We start from the raw sequence: 27,971 nt of genomic DNA, 5'->3' as shown, positions 1-27,971 counted from the left end.
TCACAACTATACCATTTACATGCATCTTAAGATATATGCACTCTCAATTTGAGATAAATTTAATTATTTGATTTACTAATGTGGTACTAATTTGGGTTAGTTGTTATTCGTTTATTTATATTAATAATTTGCTTGAATCATCACTTAATTTATGTTCAGCAATATTCTTTTCAAATGAATCATGTTTTTCTTACATATTTATGGTCAATCAATTTTAAATTTATTTGGTACTGTAAACCTGCTTCACATATGAACACATTTTAATAACATCATTACTAACTAATGAAAGCAGCCAATTTGGTACAAAAATATTTATTAAAAACACATTTTTGTGGCTGAAATGTGGAACAGTTTACATCCATGTCTTTTTGTAGGGTTAACAAAGTTCACACAGCCAAAGAGCTTAAAGCAAAAGTTGTGATACCTTCTGACGCTACCCTTGCGGATGACAAATTATCATCATGATCTCTCTCTTGGTTAGTGAGTGAAACAGTGTAAAGCATATTTACAATGATGCAACCGAGCTTTTACTCGGTTCTTTTTTTTTTTTATCCTTCAGGATTCAAATAAAATCAAACGGATTCAAGTATGGGGGCAAGAATTACAGATGCTACAAATTGTCAACGCAAAATACAAACAGTGCGCGGAAAACATTGGCAATAATCTACTTTAAAAACACTTGAAAATGAATTACTTTTCATTTGGAATTAAGTTTGGACATACTATTCAATACCATTGTTGAATTTAGCGATGGTAGGGTTCGAGATACAAGGATCGTTGCAAATTCAAAATGAGCATTTTTTTTTTAATTCCAAAAGTTGCATTCAGTTTAAATTTAAGCATTCTGCTTTTTGGGTGTTGTCGTGTCCATCAATTAAGACATTAATGTTTTTTTAAATCGTATACAAGTCAAACAGACATTAACAGTGACTTTCAATTTAAAAGAAATCATATTTGACAAACGGTATTGACTGCAAACTGTAAAAAAAAAAGTAATATTTGTTGAATTGCGGTAATGTGTATCAATTAAACGTTTATTTTGCACTTTTAGCATTTTTCGTCTCTTCTAACTAATAATAAAATCATTTTACATTACTTTTTTTTCATAAACCACTTAATAAGTAGTATAGGAAGGGTAAAGCCAAACATGACAATTTGTACTCAAATTAAAAAATGTAGCAGATTTGGAAAAAAAATAAAATTTAACTAAAAAGAAATAATCAACACTATGTTGCATTGCGTATGCCTACTTTTATGTAGGCGCTTGGTTGCTTCTGAGTGATTAAAAAAAAAAACCTAATACAATAAGGCAAGCAGACGATGATAGAAGGAATGGGGAAGGAGGGGGCCTAAATTGATTAATTGAACACAAATAGTTGAGAAATTGAATCATCAGTAAAATAATCGTTAGTTGACGTCCTAACTAAATTTTAGTTTAAAAAAAAAGAAAAGAAAAAAAAATGATTGCATTTTGGGATGGAGTGGCTTTAAAACATGAAGTTGGAAAAAACCTACAAACTTGATTAAATAGATAAAAGATGAAAGTAGCACAAGTAAAATGGCCATGCTGCATCCACACAATGTACAGGAAAATATGCATCATGTTAACTAAGCACACAAGTCGCAGTTTGTGTAGTTGGATCTAGATGGAGAAATTGAGCATGCCCTCTATGATGCAACTCCCTGTTTGGTTTCAACAGGGGGCGGCGTCTCCAGGGATGGGGCAATGGGAGGTGCCGACACAGGGGTCTTTTGGGACATTTCCGTTTCTGCGGACACCGCGTTAGGGGTCCGAAACTTGTCCATGTTCTCTAGCTCTTTTAAGCGATCGTCGCGGTCCCACCGAGTGGCCCTCTCCCGGCGCTTGGGCCGCTCCCCTTCTTTCCCTTTCTCCCGGGTCTCCCTGCTGCCGTTCTCTCGGTCTCCCCAGTCTCGCCTGTCTCTGTCCCACCCGCTGTCTTCCAGTCTGTCCCTCGCGTCCGAGCGCTCACCGACAAAAGGACGCCTCGCCACGCCGCCAAAACCTCGCTCCGGCTCCCTGAGTCCCGGGCGCTCTCCACGGAAAGGGTGGCTATCCTCGTCATTGGCTGGACGGGGGGCACCCGGTCTATTGAAAGGAGGTAAGGGGGGACCTTGAGAGGAGAGACCCTGAGGGGGAGGACCCTGGGGCGGAGGACCCTGGGGCGGAGGACCCTGGGGGGGAAGACCCTGGGGGGGCGGGAAAGGTGGTCTCATGCCATGAGGCATTGGAAAGGATCCCTTGGGGGGTGGGCCGTCGTGGCGCATCATGGGCGGAGGGGGTCCCCTGGGTACCATGTGGTGCCGGACGGGTGGCGGCGGGAAGCGTTGAGTGTGAAGCAAAGGGGGGCCCGGAGGACGCTGCATCGGCATCATACCTGGCCGGGGCCCCATCATAGTGCTCGGAGGGGGAGTCGGTATGCCACCTGGAGGGATCCCCACTTGGTTACCTGCAGACAAAAACACATTCAAATTGCGCTTGCTTAATTTCCAGAAATGGCTCTGATTTTCAATTTGACATGAATCAAGGAACGCTGCTGAGTTTTGTACTTTTTGTTTTCACATTGCTATTTTATCCAATTGGCAGTTTTTGGCTGACGCCAAAACAACACTGGACACAAAGTGGAGAAAAAAAACACAAAGAGCTACTGACACATTGGGCCCATCTGGTTATTGAAGAACTTGGGAGCGTCCGGAATATCCTCGTGTTTCCTGTTGACCAGAGACATGTCTTCACCTTTGGAAGGTGGCGGTGGAGGCATGGAGAGAGGCATGGCCCCCATTGGAAGGAAACCTAGGAGAGGAAATTGAGGCTGCAATTATTAGGCTGCCACGCTTCTAGTTTTTTTACTTTGCATACGGACATAGCAAAAAGAGAGAGAGAGAGTGCTTTGAATAATACCTGGGGGCATCTGCATGGGGTTGAAGGTCGGAGGAAAAGGCGGCGGGGGCATTCCCGGTGGGAAAGAAGGCGGTGGGATGCCTATGGGAGCGGGGAAACCAGGGGGCGGCACCGAAGGCATGCCGAGCATCGGAGGAACCTGGGAAAAATCAGCTCCCGTTAAACAACAGTTCAACCGCCAAGTATCAAGACTTGAAGACAGATAGCAAACCTGCGTGGGAGGAAGAGAAGCTAAACCACGGGGTTCATCTAGCTGCTGCGACTCTGAGCCACCGTTGTGGTTGAGTTCTTCTGGGTTCTCTAGCGCTTTCCTTATTGTGGTCCACTCTGGGGAGCACACATAAGAAAAACTCATTCAAATTGTTTCAAGACAAAAATTGAAATGTGCATGTTTGTTTGCTACCTGGCGATAACGTGTCCAAATCTAGGATTCCTCCTTCCTTGAGCACCTCCAGATGCTCTTCCTTAATTTTGGACCAGGGCACATAGGTAACACCCAACTCCACATCCCAGAACTGCTTCAACTCGGCCTTGATACCCTTGTTTGGAGCCCAGGCTATCTGTTGCCGGTAACAAACAAACAAAAAACGTTCAAAATTCTACCACTAATTGTAATGTTGAGCCATTTTGAAGATTATCCCACTTATAGACGAATCCAAGGGATAATTGGTAGATTCAGAATTTTTCACCTTGATGGCTTTTTGGTTAACTTTGTAAGAGCCTCGGCTAAGCTTCTGCAGGGCCCTGAAGGCATCCTCTCGGTGGATCATGACAATGTAGGCGCAACCTCTCGGCCGGATCATCTACAGAAAACATGGCATTTAAGTTGAAGCGACACCTTTAAAGCGACGTCTCACTCATTTAGCTTAACTGACATTGATGGAGTCAATCTGTCCAAACTCCTCGAGCAAAGAAGCCACATCATGCTCCTGAGTCCTCTTGTCCAGCTGGCCCACCCATAGAGTTGTACTGCAGACTGAAGAGCACAAATGTTGAGCTTACCCACCAACGGCAAAAAAAAGCGAGTACACATGCTAAAGGAATAGTACTCACTGCTCAGCGTCTCATTCTTGACCGGCGGGAGGCCTTTTTGACGCCGCTCTCTCTCGCGTTCCCGCTCCCTGCGCTCCTCCGAACGAGAGCGCGGCGAATGGTGGCGTCGGTCCCGGGACCGGGAACGCCTGTGACGGGAGCGCCGCGTGCGGGAGTTGGATCGAGATCGTCTCCTTTTGGGGGACCTGCTCGAACGAAGTAAATCAAAATGGATACGTTTTGGGGTTTTTTAATAACAACAAAATAGTCAATTCCCCCATAATGGGTGAAAATATGTTAAATGTCATGTGTAGAAAGTAAAAAAAAAAAGCTCCAAACTAAATTATTTTCTCTCCCCCTATTTAAAAAAAAAAGACTTCCCAAAGAAACAAGCTTTCTCTCGTTCAATATTCTAACAACGATTTACTAGATTTCAAGGCAAAAAACAACTACAAAATATTTTTGTATTCGTCCCAAATTAAAAAAAAATACATTAATTCATAAAACCAATTTATGGCCTAAACCTAGGAAACACAATCTTTATCAGTGCTTAGAATGTCATTTCCCGAGAGCAACCACTGGTTTACCTTGAGTCCGACCGTGATGTTTTATCATATCTGCCATCCCTCGTGGAGGAACGGTCTGAATCAACAGTCAGCTCCTGAAAATGGCACCAAGAGTGCTTGGTCATTTTGATCATTCATTTTTAAACATATTTCATAAGCCCAGAAGGACTGTTACTACATTCCTGTGTGTTACCTGCTGTTGCTGGGCTGAGTGGGGAGGAGGTGGGAAAACTCCATGGAAGCCAGGCGGTCCCGCTGACCCGGGGAATGGCTGGCCCGGTGGAGCTTGACCCATGGGAGGCATCATTCCGTGGAAGCTTTGTCCTGGCATTAGCCCATAAGCCGGAAGCTGGCCATTAGGAGGGAGAGACCCCTGTAACAAATGAAATTGTTTGATTGAATTGGCTACAATTTGTTTGCTGACTAAACACCCTGTTATAATCAAAAGTGAACACAATTACAATAGCAACCACACGCTCTCCTAAATATTGTGGTTATAAGGCAGTACGTACAAAATGACTGCCCCTGTCCTAAAAAGACTGAGAGACCTTAGCTGGTCGAAGGATACAGAAAAAAAGACACACACACACACACACACAAGTACACACACACTATATGTGAGATGTGAGCACCAAGAATAGCTGCATGTTGAACTAAAATGTGGAGTCGTACCGGCTGTGAGAGGTCCTGAGTCATGTTCATCACAGGCGGCTGGAAGCCTGGAGGCTGTTGCATACTGCCATCAAGACATCAAAAATATCATCAATAAATTTGTTTTGTTTTTTCCTGATTTCATCAATAATTGAATCAATCCTAGCCTTACAAGGATGGCTGCGAGATGTCGTCCTTGGAATCGTCCGCAGCTTCTGGTTCGTCGTCGTAGTCAAATCGATCCAACAACTTCTATGGCAGAAGGAGTTAACCCATCAACCGCCAGCGATTGCTCTGACGTCCAAACCATTTGAAGCGGGAGGGTGGCGGCGAATGTGCAAATGGTTCATTTGCTGCCACCCTCCCGCTTCAAATCGAATGCATGTCTTTAAACTCATTTATATTGACAGCATAGATCACCTTGTCAAATGCCGATTTCTGCTGGGCGGCCTGGGGAGGATGCGGGAAAGTGTTTCTGAAAACGGGCGCCACGCTTGGGGTGTCTGATAAGAGTGGCGCCTGAGGAACCGCTTCCACTTGAGTAGACTGCTGCTGCTGCAGGTTCTGAAGCATCTGCTGGAGCTAATCAATAGACTCAGTTGTCCACGTTATTCCATTTATCCCAGAAGCGTTTACTCACCTGCTGACCCTGCGTGGACTGGAAGAGCTGTGCTACGGCAGTGAAGGGGTCCTCCTTCTCCAGCGGCGCTACGGGGGCCGCCCCCGAGTTCATCGCGTGATCTTTGGTCGGAGTCGGTGGAGAGGACGCTGTAGGATCAACATCTTTGTTATAAACTCAGAGCGACTTAGGAACGGCACAAAATGGGCGTTACGCGTGGTCGATGACAACCTGGATCCTCGGCGTACGGCGCGGCACCGCTTCCCGTGCCCGCAGCCATGTCCAAAAGAGGCTGAATGACGTTGCTCTTGAACACGCCATTCTTCTGCCATAAGTTCAGTACGCGCACGAGCTTACTCTGCCGGGATCACATGGAAATTTGTGTTAGCGAGGAAAAATCAAGCAAAAAGGCTGTTTTGTTTCCATTGGTGTCATTCTTACTCTATCCTCCAGGGGGCAGAGGCAGAGGTTCTCAAAGGTGCCCACAATGTTTTTGGTGAAGCGAGGTCCAAACACGTCCTTGTCGGCGCCAAACTGGTGCCGTGACTGGCGGACGATGGAGTCCACCACGTACAGGCCAGCCACCTTGTACTCAGACTTACACTGCGCATGATATTTGTTTATATTATCACTTTGATTGGTTCGAATAGTTCATCTGATGGTCTTACCTTTTTAATGAATTTCTCAACAATCTGGACCACATGTTTGTAGAGCTGCAAAAAAGTCATGTTTGAACATAATGTATGCATGGATATTGGATATATAATGAGGTGGTTTCCTTACTTTCATTGCCTTAATAGCAGACTTGGTGATGGAAATCATCTTGGCGCGAGATATCGGCGGCTTAGTGTCCATTAGGGAGAATAACTACAAAGGAATGAACAAAAAGAATGCATTTTTAAATGGCATATTTTTCCATGACTTTAATGTTGCATTTTTCTTTTTTTAAACAAATGAACGAAGGGTACGATAAATTGAAGTAGAGATGACCTGGACATTCAAAAGGCCTCTCACCACACTTGCTGACAACAAAACTATCTTTACGTGTGCATTTCCATTTAAATGAAAGGAGCAGCTCTTTGATTTCTTTGTTGACAATGAAATTGGGTGGAGTGTATTCCTTTCGTTCAAACATAAAAAAAACCTAGTGTATATGGAGCTTTCATCCTTGACAAGGTCGCAGGGTGCCGGAGCTTATCCCAATTAACAACAAAAACTATCATTAATTTGAGATCCGAAATCCACATAGGTAAACATCACGTTTTTAGGCTCAGCCGGGGCACACTTATGGTTACGGCAGTTCATTACTGTGTTATAATTTTGTTTACTGACCAAAAACAGCCACTTTATATGTTAAAAAAAGGTAAACAAAATGTGAAATATAGGACACAAGTAACAGAAATAAAGCAAACATTCTCCTTTCTTCTCCCTATTTGTGCTGTCAGCCCAAAAATACCACATACGGTCCAAAAGAAACCTCTTTGATATATAGTTGTTGTTCGAAAAATAACGAACAAAAAATGTATTTATTATTTGAATTCAGCTAAGAAAAAGAAATCGACTTAAAAATATATTGCCCAGGCCTAATCATAGATGGTGAAGCTTCACCATAGGTGGCCGTATATGCATTCGCCCGGGTGGCACTGTGAAAGCAGCAAGCGTTTATTGACGCATTTGCCCCTCCTCACATTCGCTGGCCTGGTTGACGTGACAACAAAGGTACTGGACGTTGAGCTTGTCATCGTGTTGGAGCCCCTGCACGGGTTACCGTTGTAATAATCTTTTCGATAGTAACATCTCATGTGCGAGCATCTCCACCCAACATCATAACCACAAAGTGATGAACCTTAACGTTGTAGCTGAATCTTTGGTCACGCGAGCTAACGTGTTGTGAGGGGAAACGGTACCGATCGGGCCTCACGTTAGCAAACAAGGACTATTCTTTGTGTTCAATAACGGAGATGATTTTTAATAAAATGAAATATAAAAGCAATACATGCTAACGTGCGTTTAGAAATGTCCATCGAGCACGAAGGCCGAGAGTGAGGCCCTATGAGCCCCGCCAAATGCGCCCTCTCCGCCGAAAACCTGAGTGGCTTTAGCGCCGCCAAAGTGAGCCTAGACGGGGATCTTACCTCCTGGTTGAAGGCGTTGACGGCGTCCATGGTGGTCCACCGGCCCCCCGCGACGACGTCCCCCCCGTTAGCACCTGCTGCCGCCGATGTTTATCCCAGCGAAGGCCGGCACAACATGTCCGCCACTCGGAGCTAAGCGGCTAGCCTAGCGATGGAGCGGAGCAGGTTAGCTGCGCGTGCGGGGTGGTCGGGCACAGCAAAGCATGCTGGGAATTTACACCAGTTAACCGATAGGTGTCAGTGTTTTTTCACAAATGGATTGCAGACTTTTTTTTAAAACACAAAATATGAAAACAAAGGTGAACTGTATGTATATTGTCCCGAATATAAGACGATCCTACCTTAACCCTTTCTTTTTCAAGACTCAAGTCTAAAAAAAAGACTTATTGAACACCAAATTCAATTTTTATACAGAAAATAATGACAGTACATCTGAAACTAATGATTATAACAATATATTTGAGAGAAAAATGCATGTTTTTTGCCTCATTCAAATCATGCAAAAACTGTCTATCACATCTTAATATGTGAACATTTAAATATGTAAACTAAAGTAACAATTGTAAATGAATGACTTCTTTTTTAAATGTAAACTTACATATCTATTGTATAAAACAACAAAATTGCAATAGCTGCATTAACTATCAAAGTGTTCAGCTTTAAAGATATATGTTGCCTTCTAGCGTTATGAATGGGTATAATGTCTAGAACCCAAATTTAAGAAGACTGACACTTTTTCAATCTTATTTCAATGCAAAAACTGTCTTATATTCAGGCCAATACTTTATTAGTTTTTTGACAGTTAAAAAAACGAAATTACAATTTCTCAATGAAGTTCAAATACCATCAAACACTTTATTTTACAAACAAAAAGTTCTGAAAGGTGAGGTTTTATGCCTTTATTCAGCCAAAGTAAAAAAAGAGTTTCTCTTGACTGTCACTTTAAAAGCAACGTACAGTGTGTATTGCTTTTACATAATAAAATGATTGTATGTAGCTTGTAACATGGCTCTTAACACAGGAGCAAAACTAATCCATGTTGGTTTTGGGATTCAAATATAACCAACTAAGACACAATGACAAGATAATAGTAACCAAAAAAATATGACAAATACATATTTTGTGCGCACAGCAAAGCGAGGACAGGCCTCAACAGTGCAATATGGTCCTCATATAAAGGATCAGCATGTAAACATTGTCTACATTAGTTTACCATGACATTCATTCAGAAATTTGATCTAAAAGCACCCTGATATGAACTTTCCAAGTAAAATAGGAAAACAGCCTTCAATGTAACAATTATTAACATTGCCAAAATCACTGAAGCAATTCTCTTTCTTTCCTTTTAGGATTTGGGATTTTCTGGAATAACCACAGAAACAGGGATCTCTGCCTTTGCAACACATGGGCACTTGATGCTGAAAATGTAAGGGGAAATGACAACATTTTATTTTGCAGTACATATATAGATTTTTTTTTCATAATTCAAAACCAGCCTAGTTAGTATGACTGACACAAAATGGTAAACTCAGCATATGAAAAAAACAATACGTATCTAAAAATGTATGATATCACATCCGCTCCCAATGGCTGTATTTAATAAATTGAATTAGATCAAAGTGGGCTTTAAAACTCAGAAAATTGGCCTGGGCTACATCACACAAATATCAACTTTCTCATTTACAATAGTATTTTCCTGCCATGCGTGGTGATTACGGAACGTACCGTTGTCTTTTTTGCATCTGATGGACAGATTCAGGGAGCGGTTGCCCGAAGCTCTCTGGAAGGAAGAATGTGGCGATGGCAGACAAAATGGCCAGACTACCCAGTATGATGTAAGGGAGGAATGGAGAGTAAGACCCTGTGACAACAATATGTTAATCCTCATGTCTCTAATATTAAAGAGGAAGTGAGCCAAAATTAACTCATAGCCCGCCATTAAGAATGACAGACATTCACAGTTGATTCACCGCTCCTGATTAAAATAAATGAGTGGCAGCCAAAGATTGGAGACCTGTGGTCGTGCCAAAACAAATAAATTAGAATCGGTACTTTTCCAATCAAATATTGTATCCAGACACAGCTTTTCCATATCAATACTGCGATGCCTTTGACAAAGACATACAACTTTGGCCTATAAAATTACTTATATAGTATATATAAACCATACCAAACAAGATGCTACAAAGTTCTAAGAGAAGTAAAAAAAAAGTATGATATTTTCATTAGTTTTATGAACCGCTTTATCTTCACTAGGGTGGCAGGGTGTGCCGGAGCCTTCAGGCACAAGGCGGGGGGAAACCCTGAATTGGTGGCCAGCCAATTGCAGGGCACACTCATAGCTAGGGGCAATTTAGAGTGTCCAACCAGCCTACCCTGCATGCTTTTGGAATGTGGGAGGAAACCGGAATACGGGGAAGAAACCGGAGTACCCGGAGAAAACCCACGCAAGCCAGGGGAGAACATGCAAATTCCACACAGGTGGACCGACCTGGATTTGAACCCAGGACCCCAGAAGGGGGAGGCCGACGCGCTAAAAACTAATCCGCCGGGCCGCCCCTGTAGCATCTTAAAATTGAAAATAACTTTACTAGTTTAGATCCAAATGAAAAGAAAAACTCACTGAGCTCTAGTAGGTACGGCGTAATGCAGCTTCCAAGGCGCGCCACCGTGTTGCAGACTCCGGCCGCGGTGTTACGCAGAGCCGTTGGGTACAGCTCGGTGGTGTAAGTGAACATCAGCCCAAAGCCGATGGTGAAGCCATATTTTCCCACCATTTCCATTGTGAGTGACAGACCTGAGTAGCCTGTTACAAAGGCAAAGTCGCCCAATAGCATTGGCATTTGGAATTTATGGGATTTTAGGGTTTGGCTTGATGGAGAAAAAAAATACCCTCACTTTCAGGGACCAGCTGTATGAAGTAGAGCAGCATGGCGACCAGCACCATGGTGACGATGATAGACAACCGACGCGTAATGTGGCGTACAGCCAGCCAACAGGACAAGTACGCCGGCAGCTCCACGGCCGCCGAGATGAAGCAACTGATGTAGGCGTTGGCGTGGAACTGAGTAGCATTGTAGGAAATGCCGTAGTAGCCCGCCGACATGGCAAACCTAACAGAGGAGAGGGACCACTTAATGAAAAAGATAAGCTTTATTTTGAATGATTCCATGTTACAAATCTTCATTCATACATTTTCTGAACCACTTATCCTCACAAGGGTCGAGGGGGGTGCTAGAGCCTATCCCAGCGGATTTCGGGCAGGAGGAAACAGACAACCATTCTCGCTCACACTCATACCTAGGAACAATTTAGCAGGTGCTAGCAGGATTTTGGCATTTGGGAGCAACCCCACGTAAGTCAATCCAGGGAGAACATGCAAACTCCACACAGGAGGACCAACCTGGGATTCAACCCAGGACCCTACAACTGTGAGGCTGACGCTCAAACCACTCATCAGCCGGGCCGCTTCGTGTTACATATTATTTGTTAAAAAAACTAAGCAGCCAAATTATGGATTTCTAAGAAATATGATGAAAGCGAAATTCAGTTGAGGGAAACAAGTTGCGTCTTATAACGCAAAAACAAGTCCATATCCTTTGGAGGGTTCGTTTTAACTTGCATTAATACTTTAGAGGCAAGAAGGGAACGCCTACGGGTTCAGTGAATTAGGCGTATAATCACTCGGTATTTTCCTCAAGTGTCTTTACGATATGTCTCGGCAGGTGAACGCCCAGATTCCTTATTATCATCCGTCTATTCTTTTAAAAGCAGGTGACATATTAAATTATTCATTAACCAGGCCCCTCAATGGAAGCCAATCAGTTAAAATTTCATCTCTCTCTTTGATATCCATCGCTGTCAATGGCACCTGTTTCTGAAATGTATTGTCTAATGAAAATGACATAAATTCGTATACTCACGCCACAAAACAGAGAATCACTGTCATGAGTCCGATTTCCAGGTTGCTCACAAGGTCCAGGATGCTGCGCGGTTCATTTTGCTCCGCTTTTTTGGAGTTATCCACCTGCAACAAGATGCGCCATCATCATCATCATGATGATGATGATCATCATCATCATCATCATCATTATCTCACTTAAAAGGTAAGATTCCCTATGAGTGTAACACTGTATTTTTGGACAATCCAGAAAAATATTTTCAAATATTCATTTTCTGTATCGCTTATCCTCACGAGGATCGCAGAGTGTACTATCCCAGCTGTCTTCAGGCACCAGGCAGGGGACACCCTGAATTGGAGGGCAGCCAATCGCAGGGCACGAGGAGACAAAAGGACAACCAATCATAGCAAGGGGCAATTTAGAGTGTTCAACCAGTTTACCGTGCATGTTTTTTTGGGATGTGGGAGAAAACCCACGCAAACCCAGGGAGAACACAATCAGATCAATCTAACCCTAATGTTTGGGATTGGCATGTTTTGGGGAGGCGGAAGAAAACCCACGCTGGCACAAGGAGAACATGCAAACCCCACAAAGTAGGGCCCAGGATTGAACACTTGACCCCAAACTGTGAGACCAACGTGCTATCCACTCGGTCACCAACCGCATTTGATGACATCAGAATGAATTAAAGCAAGAAATACACTGCTTATGGTTCCCAATAACACCCTATAGCATATTTCCCATCGTCTTTAAATCATTGACTGCCATTGAAAACAATAGAAATCCAATTCATTTCAACTGTTTGGGCCTCTATCACCGCCCATGGCAACCAATGAGAAAAGACTTCATTCCTGTTTTCAACCAAGCTCACTCACAAGTAAGTAATCTTCAAATATCACGTCGGGGCTTTGCACTTTGTTCATCTTGGCCGCCTTATTAATAATGACCGTGGCTTCTTCTACTCGTCCTTGGCATAGGAGCCAACGAGGAGATTCCGGGATGAACCTGCGCACCCCAAAAGCCAAATTCAGGCACGAGCCGGCAGAAAAGTCATTTTGTCTGAACTGACCACCAGAAGGGGAATAAGGCAAGGCAGGGCACAGACAAGGCCAGCATTAGATGCTTCCAGTCCCTCAGGAAGTATGCGAACACGGGCAAGATCATGTAGCCAATGGCGAAACTGGAGTTGGTGCCCAGCGAGGAGTACAGCAGCCGCACGTTGCCCGTCAGGATCTCTGCGCCTGCAGAAATATCCACAACATACACAACAACAAGAAATGTGTAGTAGTAAATCCACAAATGATGGCATTTGAAATATTCATGGTGTTTGTGATGCATTACCCAATACTAACGCTGCCATGTAGTTAGACATCTGTCCCAAGCCGTTGAGGACCAACAGGACGGTGAACATGGCCCAGGAAACGGAGAAAATCTGAATGAAGCTGAAGATGGTCTGGAAAGCCAACGTGATGAAAAGAATAGGCTTCCTTCCATATCTGTTGACCACATCCGTATGTATTATGCTGTGTTGCGTTTTCACTGCAACTATACACAAGATGGTACTTATTGCTGTACTTGTCTGAGAGCTGCCCGGCAAAGAAGGAACCACACAGGATGCCCACAAAGAAAACTGTGGTGGTGAATGGTCTCTTCCACTGGTTGTCGCACACCAGGTCAAACTGAAGAGGAACACACACCAACGTTACTATGCCAAGATCATTTGGACTACAAATTAGGAAGACTAAGCAATTGTGAGTATACAGACTCAAGGCAGAGGCACAAATTTGCTTCTAGTGACGGCAATAGACTTCCAATCCATTTGAACTGGATGAATGAATCATTCACTGCCAACCCTCACAATTCAAATAGTTTGGACATCTACATCTAAATATCTAAATAGCTATTTTAAAAATACTATACAGTTACACCTCTACTTATGAATGTCTTTACATTCAAAATGTTCAGGTTACAAAAAAGCCTCATTGGGAAAATTTTGTCTCTGGATACGAAATTGCAATTTACAAAATGCCATGTCTAAAAAATTCAAACAAGCTGTATCTTATTTTGAAAAGAAAAATCCAAGTTAGGTACCCACTTCTGGAACCAATTAATTTCATAATTAGAGTATTTCCTTTTTTGTTTTCCTGTATATATTCGATATCTATTTTTTTCCAATTACATTTTTCATTAAAAAAAAGGCAAAAAATAGGTCATAATCTCTACATACACAGATATAGTTTACTTTTTATTTGGAAAAAAAGTCCATTATTTAGTATTAAGGCCCACACAAAATGATGTGGTCTGCCGGATGCATTATTTCAATTTAGATCCGTGTGTGTGCTGCCACGTAATACCTCAGTGACAATGGTGGACTGATAGACGTCTTTGCTGTAGATCCAGCCATCCTTACAAATCTCCTCCTCCAGATCGGTGAGGTTGAAGTCTCGCTTTGGATCGTAGCCCTGGTCTGACAGGTTCTGGACCAAGTCTAGGCGGTACCTGCTGCAGCTGCTCCGCACCTCTTTCCCATTCACCAACTATGATTTAGCAAAATGTACATCCCAGGTGGGTCCTCACTCTGTGGACTTTGCATGCTCTCCCCGGGGTTGCATGGGTTTTCTCTGGGTACTCCGGTTTCCTCCCACATCCCAAAAACATGCACTGTAGGCTAATTATACGTTAAATTGTCCCTGGCTATGACTGATTGGTTGTTTGTCTTCTTACCCCCTGCCAATCGGGTGTTCACTGATTCAGGGTGTCCCCCCTGGTGCCTGTAGTTAGCTCCAGCACCCCTTTGTGAGGATAAGCGGTTCAGAAAATGAATGAATGTTATTGAGAAGGAAAAAATTTGCAATATGCAATTGTTCGTCTGAATCCAAACTGCATTTTTATTCTTTGGTTGGATTTTATTGGACTGTGCTGGAGTAACAAATGCAGCATGCAAATAGATTTCAGATGTGATGGCCTTGTGATGTTCTGTTTTAGATCAAAAGATGGGAGATTAATTCCGTATGCCTTGTTAAACGCATTTTTTGTACACGCTTTCAAGAAGGGGAGCTATGGAGCACTATTAAATCGTATTTTGTATATATTTTAAAATAACAATTAAAACGGGTTTTTCTTGACAACTCACTTTGCCGATCCTGGCTGCAATGTTGGGCAAACCCACCCGTTTTTCGGTCAGTGAACGCAGCAAACACGTTTCACCGTCTACCAAACCACATTATTTGAAAAGTGGATTGACGGTATTTCTGTGGGAAACTGCTCAAATACGCTATTTTGATTGCTTTTCTGTAAAAAATGACCTTTTTTCTTCTTTATTTGGCAACGATCGGCGCTGTGCTTTGTCATTTAAAGAAACTTTGAAGGCAGCTGTTATATGAGGAGTCTTCCGGGAAATGTATACTCACCCGCACCGGGATTACAGCGTCGCGCCAATCCTCGGTCAGATTAACGTCTGGGATCCGGCAGTGGTGGATTGGCGTGTCGGCTAGGAAGACGAGCGCAAAAGCCCCGAAGCCGTTGGGCACGATGCTGATGCACAGCAGAAAGAAAACGACTTGCTGGAAGCGTCCGAACTCCCCCAGAAAGGCGACCGTCTCCGGATAGCCCTTCATTGCTTGGAGTTAGACTATTTTACCTGAGTTTATGCAATCCAAAAAGACACGCCATCTCACTTGGGGATTTATTTCCTCATAAACACCGCCTTTGCTCTCATAGCTACGTAAGACACCGCCCTGTTCATTTCTCGTTGCCCACAACTATGCCCCAGAACTCCGTCTGTCAATTACGGGCGCTACCACTAATGCATGGGAATCGGAAAGTCATGTTGCCTAAGTGCTGAATCTGCAAAAAAACAAAACAAAAACAAACGCGATGCATAGGGGGTCACGTGATTGTATTGAACCCCACCCAAGAATCAAACAATAAGGAGAGGGTGAAAAGAGTGCGCGTCTCATGTTTAGTTATTTAACCCATAAAAACCCAGATCCGTTTTTTCATGAAATGAAGATTATATGAGGAGAATTAGAACCCATCTTTATAGGCAGGAGACTTTGGTGTTCAAAGTGTTAGTGACACTGCTGGGTTTCATTGGTTCATTTTAATACTTTATTCTATTCCATGGGTTGTGTTTGCCTTCTTTTTTTCCCTTTGCATCCTCTCATATGTTGTTGTTTTTTGTTGTTGCGTCTTTTCATGTTTTTGCGGGGCAAGTACGCGCACATCGGCTGCTGGGATGGGAGGCGCACAGAGGCGTTCAAGAACCTCCAATAGTGTCGGCCATTTCAGACTCCTTTCAACAGCGTCGCCAAATCGGTTGATTTGCGTGCATTCATTTTCCATACCGTTTATTCTAACAACCCAGCCAACTACGGGACACCCTAAAGTGTTGGCCACCCAATCGCAAGGGCACACAGACTCGTATCAAAAGGGCAAATGAAAGTGTTCACTCAGTCTATCATGCATGTTTATTGGAAACCGGAATACTACCTGGGAAAAACCCACGCAAAACCGGGGAGAACGTGCAAACTCCACACAGGAAGGTCTGAACCTGGGATTGAACCCTGCATATCAGAACTGTGAGGCCAACGGGGCAACCACTGCTGTCATATTTCATAATTTGATAACTCCTACTAGGCGAAGCGTTAATGCTCATCGACCACATGGTGGCGCTAAATAGCCGTGTTAATCAGACTCAGCTGCTTTGGAGGAAGTAGAGTTGTAGCCGGACATGATCCCTCCAAAGCAGTTGAGTACGTGGCTTCTGCAGAAGTACTATTTGATGCGAAAATTCACACGGTTTGTAACGTAAATATATTTTACACCAGGATGTAGGCCTGTATTTAATTTGAAATCAAATTGATTTCTTTTTATCATTTTCATTCATTCATTTTCCATACCATTTATCGTCACAAGAGTTACAAGGGGGTGCTAGAGCCTATCTCAGGACTACACTCCAAGGCGAGTGATTTTTAACGTGGCATAATATTGAAAACAGTATCTAATTTATTCACAGCAACTCTGACATTAATGGAAAAAAACAAGATGTTTTTAAATCAGGTTGACACGAGTATTTATATACAAGGAGGGGAAAAAAAGCGATGCGGTAATAGTGTATCGTCATCGTTTTTATTTTGAAACTGTCAGCCGGATATCCGCGTCTGCTGCGGTTTGGTTAGCTTGACTTATCGTGGCTGGTGAACTGCTTCTCGTCTAGTCTCAACCTGCATGTTGATCTCCCCCGCGCGGTTGATTAAACCTGCCAGATTATTATTAGCTCGGTTGGCACCGCGGCGCGGCTTCGACTCGACGGGAGGGCTCGCCGAGAAGCGGCCAACGGCGGCGTTTCCATCGAGTTCCGACCGCCGATTGGCTTTTTTTCTCCCCCACCAATGTAGCGGAGGAGCTAACTGTCGCCTCCTCATCGTTTTACACTGCGCCTTTTCTTCCCCTTTCTTTGTGCCATTTTTTTTTGTGTTCGGCTTTTCCGGATAACCATCGCGGTAGGCGGTACGATTGAGTGTCGATTAAAAGCTCGTCAAAATTGCGGATTCATCTCGACGCTGTCAACCGGGCTCCCCCCCTCCACAGCCGGTCACCGAGCGAATTAATGGCCGGAAATCCGAGGAGGGGCGCGGGTCTCATCGGCTTGATGAAGGACGCCTTTCAGCCACACCAACAGCCCCTGCAACCTCACCAACCCGCTGTAGTAGACAAGAAAATGGTGGAGAAATGCTGGAAGCTCATGGATAAGGTAATTAACCCTTTAAACGTTGCCCAAATCGTCGTTTACCTTCTTGTCACGGTTTCATAGTTTAGATTTTACTGGGGGGGGGGAAAGTCAAGTCATCCTTGTAGTTTTCTATACTACATATTCATATTTGGCTGTGTGGTGAGATGACAGATTGTAAACAAACCTCATTTGTGGAAGGCTAGGCCTCGAAAGTCAAAGCAAATGTGGACTTGGAATGTCATAGTCAGTTGTGGATGAATGTGATGAAACCTCAGCTCAGTGAGCACCACCAGTGTCAGTGACTATATAACAGGGGTGTTCAAACTTTTTTGCTCCATGATCTACTTTTCAAGGAGTTAACCTTCCACGATCTACCTTTTTTTTACAGGCTACCGTCGAAGCTCAGCAATTATTTATATTGATATACCTCACATTAGACTATCTACATGTATGAGAGTGGTAGGGACCGTGGATGAACATCTTCTCTATTTCTACCGATCGTTCCTTGGGGTTATACCGGTAGATCGGGCACCCCTCGACTATAGCATTCGGAAAACTAAGGCACAAACAGCCATCAACGGGTTTATGCACCCCCTGTTTTTGAATCTCATCGGCTACGAGAGTGATAGATGTCCAATTGGTTTGTATCGGGAGGCTTGGCAGCGACTGTTCACCAGAAATTTGCTATCGTCGGGTATGATTTTTGCGCAATGCATGATAGTTAATTGCATATGGACAATGCTAAACTTTCAGTTCATTTAAAATGGCAGGGTTGGAACCAAAATGGCAGGGTTGGAACCAGATGCTCATACACTGCCAGTTCAAATGGAATGAACTTCTACTAGTGAAGTGTGAAAAGCGCCGCGTGATTGGAAGTCTGTCACCGTGAACGGCACAGAAACATAATTATCCCCTGCCATACCGCCCATTTCAAATGGATTGGACTTTACGGATAACGTAAAACTAATTGAATTTATCGGTCCCACTATTAATCAGCGGACAACCTACTTTTATAATATCGCACACAAAGCAAGCATGTGACGGATTAGCGTGTATTAGGGTTTTACAACAAGCTCCTTATTTAACTTGGTTATTGCCGTAAAATCTAATAAAGTAATGCCTTCATTTGTGGAGTCAATTAGTTCCCATGACTGGAAACAATCACGTCTTGTTTTTTCCCTTTGAAATGAAGGAAATAGTAGTTTGAATCCCTATAAATGATGGAATTCCTTTGTGCTACTGATCCAGGTGGTGCGCTTGTGCCAGAACCCCAAGGTGGCACTGAAGAACAGCCCGCCTTACATCCTGGACTTGCTGCCGGACACTTACCAGCACCTGCGCACCATCCTGTCGCGCTACGAGAGCCGCATGGACATGCTCGGCGAGAACGAGTACTTTCGCGTGGTCATGGACAACCTGACCAACAAAACCAAGCAGACTATGTCCCTGTTCAAGGAGGCCAAGGAGAGGATGTACGAAGAGAATTCACAGCCCAGGTGAGCTAGCTTCTAGATCAGAGGTGGGCAAACCGGTCCTCGAGGACCGCTGTGGATGCAGGTTTTTGCTCCAACCGATTCGACACAAACAGTTTAACCAATGAGGTTTCTGTGGAAACAAGACGCACCTGACTGCGATCCACTGGTTGCACTTCTCAGGAACCAGATTGGTGGAAAGGTTTCCTCTTATAGGTTGCAACAAAAATCCGCACCCACCGCGGCCCTTTTTTCTGTATAGTTTGTCTACCCCTGTTCTAGATTTTGTTTATTGTGCTGAAAAAAAACAGATGTTACTCCCAATTTTTTGTACTTCAATTTTTCGACTACTACAGGGGTCAGGAACCTTTTTGACAGAGAGAGCCCTAAACAAATGTTAGTCCTTCAGACCCATACTCAGAATTAATTTAAAAGGAAAAATGCATGAAAATGTGAGCATTTTTTTGTCATTCCACCACTTTAAAATTACAAAAAGTCTCTGAATTCTTTGGACAAGATTGTTATGCTGTTGCTAATCAATGAGTATCAATGAAAGTATGCATGCAGAAGAGTCTAATGAAAAACAAAAGTTGATTAAAGGAGTGCTAGAGGTAGTGGCAATGCCACAGTGCCTAGAAAAACCCACAGATAATAAATAGGTGTCCATTTCAATGCCTGTCGTCGATGGAATAAAAAAAAAAAAGAAAACATTTTAAAAAAAGCCTTTATTGTCATCATACACAGCTGCATATAACGAACTTGGTGGTGCTACTCTACAAAGTGCATTTTCCCAGTAAAAAAACCCACTAGTAATATAAAAGTCACATCCTGTCAAGGTAAATTCTAAAATATTGCACAATCTAAGATAAGATAATTAGTCTGGTTTTTGGTCACCGACGACGCCGTAGTGGCTGAATCAGGCATGTTGCATTCTGACTGATGCTAAGATAAAAAGCAATATGTGATGTCGGATTTTCCGTGAGAGAGTTTCATCAGGGTCGCAGCAGTAGCAGCAAAAAAAAAAATAGCGGTCGTTTAAGGATTATGATCTCTTTTTAACATGTGGACTTCCCTGTTTGTTCTTAAAATGATGACCGGGCCAAATTTTGTTGTTCCGCATCGCGTGATTTCTATCTTATACCCAGTGTTGATCAAGTTAAGTTGAAAAGTAAAGAATTATAGTTATTGTTATTTCTCCCATTTTGGATATTCAGTTGAATCAAAGTTAATTGTGTTTGTTCAGTGTCCACACAGATAACGCTTGTACAATAACTATAGGGCCGTTATAGGTTGAAAAATGGAAGGCGTTATGTTTGAAGTGATAGCAAAAAAAGGAGTCCCGTTATGTAACAGCGTTAGTTCCAACACTGACCATTGCCCTATGCTACTGTTCCCAACCCCAGGCGAAACCTCACCAAGCTCTCACTCATCTTCAGCCACATGCTAGCAGAGCTTAAAGCCATCTTTCCCAACGGCCTGTTTCAAGGCGACAACTTCCGCATCACCAAGGCGGACGCCGCCGAGTTTTGGAGGCGCTCCTTTGGGGACAAGTGAGTTGCCGTCATCCAACGGTGAGCCGTAGTCGGCGGTCGGCTGATCACGGCGTCCCACTCGCAGGACCATCGTGCCGTGGAGGACATTCCGCCAGGCGTTGCACGAGTTCCACCCCATAAGTTCGGGCCTGGAGGCCATGGCGCTCAAGTCCACCATCGACCTTACCTGCAACGATTACATCTCTGTCTTTGAATTTGACATCTTCACCAGGCTCTTCCAGGTCAGTAATTGAGTACATACACAAGGCGCACCGCCTGATTTTCGAGAAAATTTGAAACTTTTAGGTGTGAAAAAATGGTATGTTTTTGTCCAATTTCAATAGTTATGGAGCTTTTTGAGTCTCGAAAGTTTATTTACTAATATTCTCGTCAGCCTCATAGTGCTAGGGTCGAGGGTTCAATTCCAAGGTCGCTCCTCACCGTGAAAATATGTTCTTTCCGGGCTGGTGTGGGTTTTCTCCCACATCCCAAAAACATGCAGGGTAGGCTGCTTGAACACTCTTAATTGCCCGAGGTAAGAGTGTGAGCGTGATTAGCCCAGAGCACGTAATTAGCTGGGATAGGCTACGGCACCCCCTGCGATCCTTGTGAGGATAAGTGGTTCAGAAAATGAATTGATAAATGAATTTTACAAGACTATCATTTCACTAGTGTGTAAGAATAAGTGATAGTTAAAGTTGAAGCTTCATTCCAGTTTTAAATTCTAAGTTCTGATGACCTGAAATTTTGAGAGTTTGATGATCATTTGCTTTTGCAAATTTTTGTTTTCACTTGATGGCAAGTGCAAGTCAATACGATTTCTATTCTGTCTTGTGTTGATGTGTGTATTCGTGTAGCCGTGGTCGTCTCTTTTGAGGAACTGGAACAGTCTCGCTGTCACCCATCCGGGCTACATGGCCTTCCTCACGTACGACGAGGTTAAGGCTCGTCTGCATAGATTCACTCACAAACCGGGCAGGTGAGCGTTGGAACAAGTTCTGATTTTTTTTTAGGAGTATATTCAAACTCAACCACAAAAAGTGTTTCCTTTTTATTCTTCAGCTACATCTTTAGGCTGAGCTGCACGCGACTGGGCCAGTGGGCCATCGGGTACGTGACGGCGGACGGCAACATCCTGCAGACCATCCCGCTTAACAAGCCACTGTTCCAAGCGCTGATCGACGGCTACAGAGAGGGCTTGTGAGTTCAAGGCGTCAAATTATCTTGAACGTAGGATGAGAGTCGAGCCAATTTCAATTTTCAAAAGTTTGATGGTGCACTCTTAACTCATTGGCTGCACTGGATAACCCAATCCGCCGCAATCATTGGCTGCCAGCCTCTACCAGCAAAAAAAGGAATGGAAAACCAGTGCTGTCTAAGGCACTGAAAGATGAACACTCCCTTATTTTAGCATAAAATGAATTGGGCATCTCTCATTGTCATTGGCAGACAATGATTTAATAGCAAATTCTTTTTTTTCCTTATGCTAATAACGGAATGTTTAAAAACGTTAATTTGTGCTATTTTGTCTATCAGTTTTATGGGGGTTTGTAACCTGAATGTATTTCTATTTTTATTTATATTAGTTTTGAAAAATGTTATTGCTATTTTTTTTCTTCATTAAAAAAATGATTAATAATATATATATTTAGTCTAGTCCGTGTGGCCAACATGACCCCTACATATATATTTGGGGCATGTAGGCCACACGCACTAGACCAAATGCTAACTCATTGGCTGCCATTATTTTCTGCCAACCTTCCCAGTTAAAACTGATAGAATGTTAACTCATTTCAATTCTGTCTCATTGTTTTCCTGTTTGTGTATTCTCCAGCTACCTTTTCCCAGATGGTCGCGCACAGAACCCAGACCTCACGGGCCTGTGTGAACCTTCGCCACAAGACCACATCAAAGTTACGCAGGTTGGTTCCTCTCATATCCGAGTCTTTGGCCCGCCGGCCACTTTTCTCATGGTGCGGTTTCTCTCGGATTTTAGGAGCAGTACGAGTTATACTGCGAGATGGGCTCCACCTTCCAGCTCTGCAAGATCTGCGCCGAGAACGACAAGGACGTCAAGATCGAACCGTGCCGACATCTGATGTGCACTTCTTGTCTGACCGCGTGGCAGGTGTGGGACGGAACACCCCCCGCCGCCCGCTCAAGGCAACTTGCGTAACCCTTTTAACCGTTGCGCCATCAGGAGTCAGAGGGTCAGGGGTGCCCCTTCTGCCGCTGCGAGATTAAGGGCACCGAGCCCATCGTGGTGGATCCCTTCCACCCCAAGGCCAGTGGCAGCGCTTTCCTCGGCTTCCAGGGCGCAGCGTGTCGGGCCGAGGCGGCCGCCAACGACGAAGACGACGACGAGCGCCTGGAGGATCAGAACCTTGTTATGAGCAGGCTGGCCTGCAGCAAGGTACACCGTATGAATACTTAGTTGGAAAATGCAGACTTGCAGCATTACGGGGTGGGCGGGATCATTATTGACATATTTTTCGGCGCGTGCAAGTTGAGTGAAAATGCGAAAAACTGTGAACGAACAAATTTGAATTTTGTATTTATTTTTTTATTTTAAATTGGAGCATCTAACTTGCTAAATTATAATTGAACCTCAAGTCAAATATGCCTGTGACGCTTCGCGGGAAATGACGTCACAAAAAAACCCTTTAAATTGTGTGCAGGTGGAGCGGCCAGCATCTCCAGTTTCCCAGCTGCCACCGGTCCCGCCCCGCTTGGACCTTCTTCAGCAGAGACCCTCCAACTCCCACAGCCAGCTGGCGCAAGGAGCCTGCGCTAAGGTCTGGTCTTAATCCGCCAAACACTGCCCTCGCGGGGAAAAAATAACTTTTGGCCGGCCGGAACCGCTCGTTAGTTTTGCCTGAAATTGTTCCACTCCCTCCTGTTCGATTTTACATTTGAAAAGCGGTTCCCTCGTCTTTTTTGTTGTTGCCGCAAACAGATGGGGGCCACACACAGGGACAAGCCTCTCCCGCTTCCCCCGGCGCACCGAGAGTTACCGCCGCCGCCTCCGCCGGAGCGCCCGTCCCTGGCGACGTCGGATTCCAGGCTCCAGAGGAGACCCCTTCCCTCCACGCCCGACACCCCCGCCTGGAGCGCCAACTACATGGTACCGCGGCCCGTCTGCAAGGCGCCCGCCGCCGCCGCCACCCTGCCACCGACGCCTCAAGGGGGGGCGGAGTCGAGTAAAGCCCAGGCGGCCACCAATGCCATCTACTGCCTGGCTGCCAGGTAAGCTATTTTCTCAGCAACCAATACATTGTGGAAGAGGTGGATTTATATTCTATAGAAATATACCCTGTATAATAAAACTTGTATAGGGCAGTAATTTTAAGTCATCAGTTGACATTGACGGCACTAGATGTCCAATCCATTTGGACTCCAAATGAAGGGAGAATACTAGTACAACTACTACTACTAGTCCTGCTACTTTTAATGCTGCTACTATTACTGCTGCTACTAGTACTACTTCTACTACTATTACTGCTGCTACTAGTACTACTTCTACTACTATTATGGCTGCTACTAGTACTACTTCTACTTCTATTACGGCTGCTACTAGTACTACTTCTACTTCTATTACTGCTGCTACTAGTACTACTTCTACTTCTATTACTGCTGCTACTAGTACAACCTCTACTATTACTGCTGCTACTAGTACTACTACTACTGCTACTATTACTGCTGCTACTAGTACTACTACTGCTACTATTACTGCTGCTACTAGTACTACTACTACTACTGCTACTATTACTGCTGCCACTAGTACTACTACCACTGCTACTGCTAGGACTACTACTAATACTACTAGCACTACTACTACTGCACTTTCAGCTTGTCCCATGGGGATGATTTATTTAAAAAAATAAATAACTAAAAGTAGAAAATTACCCCTTTATATATTGTTCTTTTGGTCAATGAAGTCTTGTGTGTCACTTCCTATTGATGTTTAGCCATATACAGGTCACTTTCTGTTGATTTTTGGGACACTGTTTATGTTAGGCCATTTACAGGACGTTTCCTGTTCATTTTGCATGGTTTTTGATCGTTTAAAAAAAAATCTTATTACTGAAAATAGTCACTTGCCCAAAAAAGAGTTGAACTATTTGGGCTTTTGTTATGTAATCACATGTCCAGGTCACTGCCAACTTCGGCCGTGTCCAGCAGGGAGAAGTTGTCCGCCGACTGCGAGGAGAATGAGTACATGAGTCCCACCTCCCTCCCGGCGTCGAGCGCCCCCTGGATCATCACCGGCTCCTTGGTTCCGCCGCCTCCACCGCCCAGCCAAGCCAACCACCACGACGACGTCAGGTGGTTATCTTTTGAAGACGGACGATGGACGGATGCCGTTCAGCCACTTAAGTAGCTAACGGCTCGATTCGCGGCCTCTGTTTCCAGCGCCGACGGAACCGACGTGGACGTGGGCGACCCGCAAGTGTACGAGGCCATGTGCAACATCCAGGCGCAGGCGGCGGCGACGGCGGATGCCGTCGATCACGGTACGGCGCGCGACACGCAGTCCGACATTCAGTGCCATACTCACCGCCGCGTTACCACGTGCACTTCAGAGCGTCCTCAGCTCTCGTACCAAGCCAAGTCATCGGACGGCTCCGTTGAGGACGCGTACGAATACGACTGCCCGCGCCCGCCGGCACCCGCCAGGAGAGCCCCGGCAGACGCCAACGGTCCCTCCGACGCTTTCGTCGCGCTCAACATCGACGGCGGTGCAGAAAGCGGTACGTGCGTCCGTTTCCGGTTTTCCCACGTAGACCTCCACGCCAAATCTCCTCTTTCTCCACCCCAGGTTCATACGCGGCCGGCTCGGACCCCGAGCGGCCGCCCAAGCCTCTGCCGCGTCGCGCCAACTCAGACCGGCGAGCGCGGCCCCCGAACCGCGAGCCCCCGTCATCCTCCTCACCCACGCCGCCATCGGCCGGCGCGGCGCTGAGCGGCGAGATCGAGTGCCTGATGTCTCAGGGTTACTCCATCCAGGACATCCAGAAAGCGCTGATGATCGCCAGGAACAACTTGGAGACCGCCAAGAACATCTTGCGAGAGTTTGTATCCGTGCCCTCGCCCGCTCACATCGCCACATAGTCCCCACCTGACAAATTTGAGTCTCTGTCCCCCCCGCGGAAAAACGCCAGAAGCCTTTAGTGTCCCTTGAAGCGTACGATGTAACCACCCCAGGGACCATGTCAAGTCACGGCCACCCAGACACCGCCTGGCCCGAGCAAAACGTCGTTAACCGTAACACAAAAAAATGTTGTCGTACTGACACGTCGACCGTGGAATGGGCATTTGCCGTCAAGTTTCATAGCGTATTTGTTTCCGTAGCTACGTTAGGCAGAAAGGCAAAGTTTTGACTTCCTGTTTCTGTTTGCGCGCCGCAGTCCCTCGAAGGCTTTCGCTTCCCAATTTCACGCGTCGACTCGATCCCGTGAAGGATTTGGCGTCACAGCTCTCGCTTGAAGCTTCTCCCAACTCTGAAATGCCCAACACGCAACGATCCGTTACTTGCTCGGGCTGGATGACCAAAGAGCGAAGCCCACTCGACGTTTTCGCGTAGGCGCCGGTTCTACTCGGAGGGATCACGTCTGTAAATGTGCCTTTCGGCAGGTTTGCTCGCCGTTTCGTAAGGAAGACTTTCTTCCGAAAGCAGTCGCAGATTATTGGAGAACGGAGTGTTAGGGCCACTCAAAGAGAAAATTGGTTTAATGTCGTTATATTACACTGCGGGCATCCTCCAACGTATGTACAGCGTGTTTTTAAAATAGTCCGCACATTACTTAAGGGTCAATGTTGTTGTTATATGCTTCTGGCTAGATATGATGCGATGACATGCACATTGAAACACAAACAAAACAGTTGTCGCGTTTACTTACCACGTAGCACGATGGAGTCGGAGGGTTGCATAACTTAGACATAAATACATACCTTATGTAATATGTATGGATGCATCACGGCTAAGTTGTGACCTAACTTTACATTTGTGATATAAAACGATACGTGATGCTGGAGGAGAAAACGAAGAAAAAATACTTTGCACAAATAGATGAAATTGTGCTATCAGATGCAGCGCTGCCTCGTAACATTACCATTTGATCGTACTGTCAGACATTTTTTTTCATCTTCCAACTTGCCTCACGATAGTACGTTCATTTCGTATTGTTACAACGTGTGATTTAAACATGGTAATATTCATAATTTAACAATTAAAACATGGGAGCGTTATTTTTTTTTCGTTCTTCCTTTGCGTGGCCCTAATTCTCTTTTACTCGTGTCATTACTACGAAAAGAGATTAACAAACACTCCAATACTTCAAATGCTAGTACTAAAGAAATGTTGTCTTGGTGACGTAATGTAATGTGATGGCACATTAACTTGAGGTTATGAAATGTCACGTGTTTAAGGCCTTAAGGAGAAGTTGTCGTTGATGTGGTACATTTAGATTTTTTGGAGGTTCCATTCGACTCGATGGACCTCGCATGTTTGATGAAAACCTCTGTGCTTTAACTTTCTTCTTTATGCTCCTGTCTCTTTAAGAATAGACACGCTCCCTTGGCCTTCATCTCCGCCCAATTGGCGAGCGCGAACAAACCTCTCATTAACAACTCCGGAAACTAAATTATAACTCCTCACGTGAGATTATCCAAAAGTGGGACACTCCTACTTTCAGGAGATTGGACATCTATCGCTGTAATTGGCAGCCGGTACGTATGCTTTTTAAGAACATCTATTATCTCGCCTTTTTATTCCGTAAAACTCACCTACTAAAAATGTCTGTCGCTGCTTTGTCATCGTCGTTTTGTAAATATGATTTATTTATTGTCTTTTAATATCCTCGGATGTTCGTTGTGTTGCCATGTTTTTATGCCCAAGCCATTAAGATTTTTAATTAAACAGTATTTTCTTTAAAAACCTTTTTGGTCAAGGGGATGATTCTTGTCCAAACTACTAAATCGCGACATTACCACGAGGAGGCAGCAGAGAGTTAGTAAATGTATGAGGTAGCCTTGGCCATAGTCAAATGCATGTCTACTTGCCCTTCACAGTAGCAGGCGTCCAAAGAAGTTTGACACACAGTTTTTGATACAAAACATCTGGTTTGAATTTCTCTCGGTTACTATTATAATTTTATAGTCGTCGGTTGTAAAATGTGTTTTATAGGAGCTGAAATAAACCCGAAGTAGGCCAATATAATACCAGGCAGGAATAATTAAGTACCCAGAGAATGTTTGGTGTTTATTGCTAATGAATCATTAGTGCATAAACTCCATGTTGGTCTGTCTAATTATAATAATAAACAACCATTCTTGCTACTAATTAAGGAGCTCAGTTTTCCGTGGGTTTTACCATGACATTATCTTGGGCCCAAATTAGCAGTCGCAA

General features: G+C 44.4%; 3 protein-coding genes and 1 long non-coding RNA gene across 11 annotated transcripts; 2 read left to right on the top strand and 2 right to left on the bottom strand.

Annotated features, from left to right (window-relative positions):
- Positions 1–296: 296 nt before the first annotated feature.
- On the bottom strand, positions 297–8,119 carry scaf4a (SR-related CTD-associated factor 4a). Of its 4 annotated transcripts, none has more exons than XM_077592067.1 (19): positions 7,924–8,119; positions 6,572–6,655; positions 6,457–6,501; positions 6,230–6,391; positions 6,020–6,146; positions 5,810–5,937; positions 5,590–5,751; positions 5,342–5,421; positions 5,191–5,254; positions 4,712–4,891; positions 4,540–4,613; positions 3,974–4,158; positions 3,796–3,896; positions 3,610–3,723; positions 3,324–3,480; positions 3,132–3,247; positions 2,921–3,059; positions 2,672–2,812; positions 297–2,468 (listed from the first exon to the last, which is right to left on the bottom strand). In XM_077592067.1, the coding sequence occupies exons 1-19, from the start codon at positions 7,951–7,953 to the stop codon at positions 1,669–1,671; spliced, it is 2,889 nt and encodes a 962-aa protein (XP_077448193.1). In that variant the 5' UTR covers positions 7,954–8,119; the 3' UTR covers positions 297–1,668. The 4 variants fall into 4 exon arrangements, with proteins under 4 accessions (XP_077448193.1, XP_077448195.1, XP_077448196.1 ...); XM_077592069.1 differs by having other exon boundaries at positions 5,342–5,418; XM_077592070.1 differs by having other exon boundaries at positions 5,590–5,742.
- On the top strand, positions 7,439–9,913 carry LOC144067987 (uncharacterized). Its single transcript, XR_013298077.1, has 3 exons — positions 7,439–7,507; positions 9,273–9,349; positions 9,677–9,913. It is a non-coding gene; the product is annotated as an uncharacterized LOC144067987 (long non-coding RNA).
- On the bottom strand, positions 8,820–15,781 carry LOC144067967 (solute carrier family 22 member 4-like). 3 transcript variants are annotated; one of them, XM_077592093.1, is made up of 12 exons: positions 15,466–15,781; positions 15,236–15,359; positions 14,180–14,362; positions 13,401–13,504; positions 13,167–13,321; positions 12,895–13,066; positions 12,701–12,830; positions 11,847–11,950; positions 10,822–11,036; positions 10,547–10,729; positions 9,649–9,784; positions 8,820–9,341 (listed from the first exon to the last, which is right to left on the bottom strand). In XM_077592093.1, the coding sequence occupies exons 1-12, from the start codon at positions 15,495–15,497 to the stop codon at positions 9,269–9,271; spliced, it is 1,611 nt and encodes a 536-aa protein (XP_077448219.1). In that variant the 5' UTR covers positions 15,498–15,781; the 3' UTR covers positions 8,820–9,268. The 3 variants fall into 3 exon arrangements, with proteins under 3 accessions (XP_077448219.1, XP_077448217.1, XP_077448218.1); XM_077592091.1 differs by having other exon boundaries at positions 15,236–15,781; XM_077592092.1 differs by having other exon boundaries at positions 9,649–9,744; positions 15,236–15,781.
- Positions 15,782–16,544: 763 nt separating this feature from the next.
- On the top strand, positions 16,545–27,856 carry LOC144067961 (E3 ubiquitin-protein ligase CBL-like). Of its 3 annotated transcripts, none has more exons than XM_077592075.1 (16): positions 16,545–16,625; positions 17,418–17,580; positions 18,808–19,055; positions 20,435–20,581; positions 20,649–20,805; positions 21,421–21,542; positions 21,626–21,763; positions 22,398–22,485; positions 22,560–22,691; positions 22,764–22,976; positions 23,242–23,358; positions 23,520–23,809; positions 24,743–24,889; positions 24,977–25,077; positions 25,147–25,314; positions 25,383–27,856. In XM_077592075.1, the coding sequence occupies exons 1-16, from the start codon at positions 16,558–16,560 to the stop codon at positions 25,673–25,675; spliced, it is 2,592 nt and encodes an 863-aa protein (XP_077448201.1). In that variant the 5' UTR covers positions 16,545–16,557; the 3' UTR covers positions 25,676–27,856. The 3 variants fall into 3 exon arrangements, with proteins under 3 accessions (XP_077448201.1, XP_077448200.1, XP_077448202.1); XM_077592074.1 differs by having other exon boundaries at positions 24,716–24,889; positions 25,383–27,851; XM_077592076.1 differs by having other exon boundaries at positions 16,566–16,579; positions 24,716–24,889; positions 25,383–27,849.
- Positions 27,857–27,971: the final 115 nt, after the last annotated feature.

The sequence above is a fragment of the Stigmatopora argus genome, chromosome 22 (assembly GCF_051989625.1).
Source record: "Stigmatopora argus isolate UIUO_Sarg chromosome 22, RoL_Sarg_1.0, whole genome shotgun sequence".
Classification (NCBI taxonomy): Eukaryota; Metazoa; Chordata; class Actinopteri; order Syngnathiformes; family Syngnathidae; genus Stigmatopora; species Stigmatopora argus.
The sequence above is the reverse complement of the archived record's forward strand: the minus strand, read 5'-3'. Positions and strand labels throughout refer to the sequence as shown.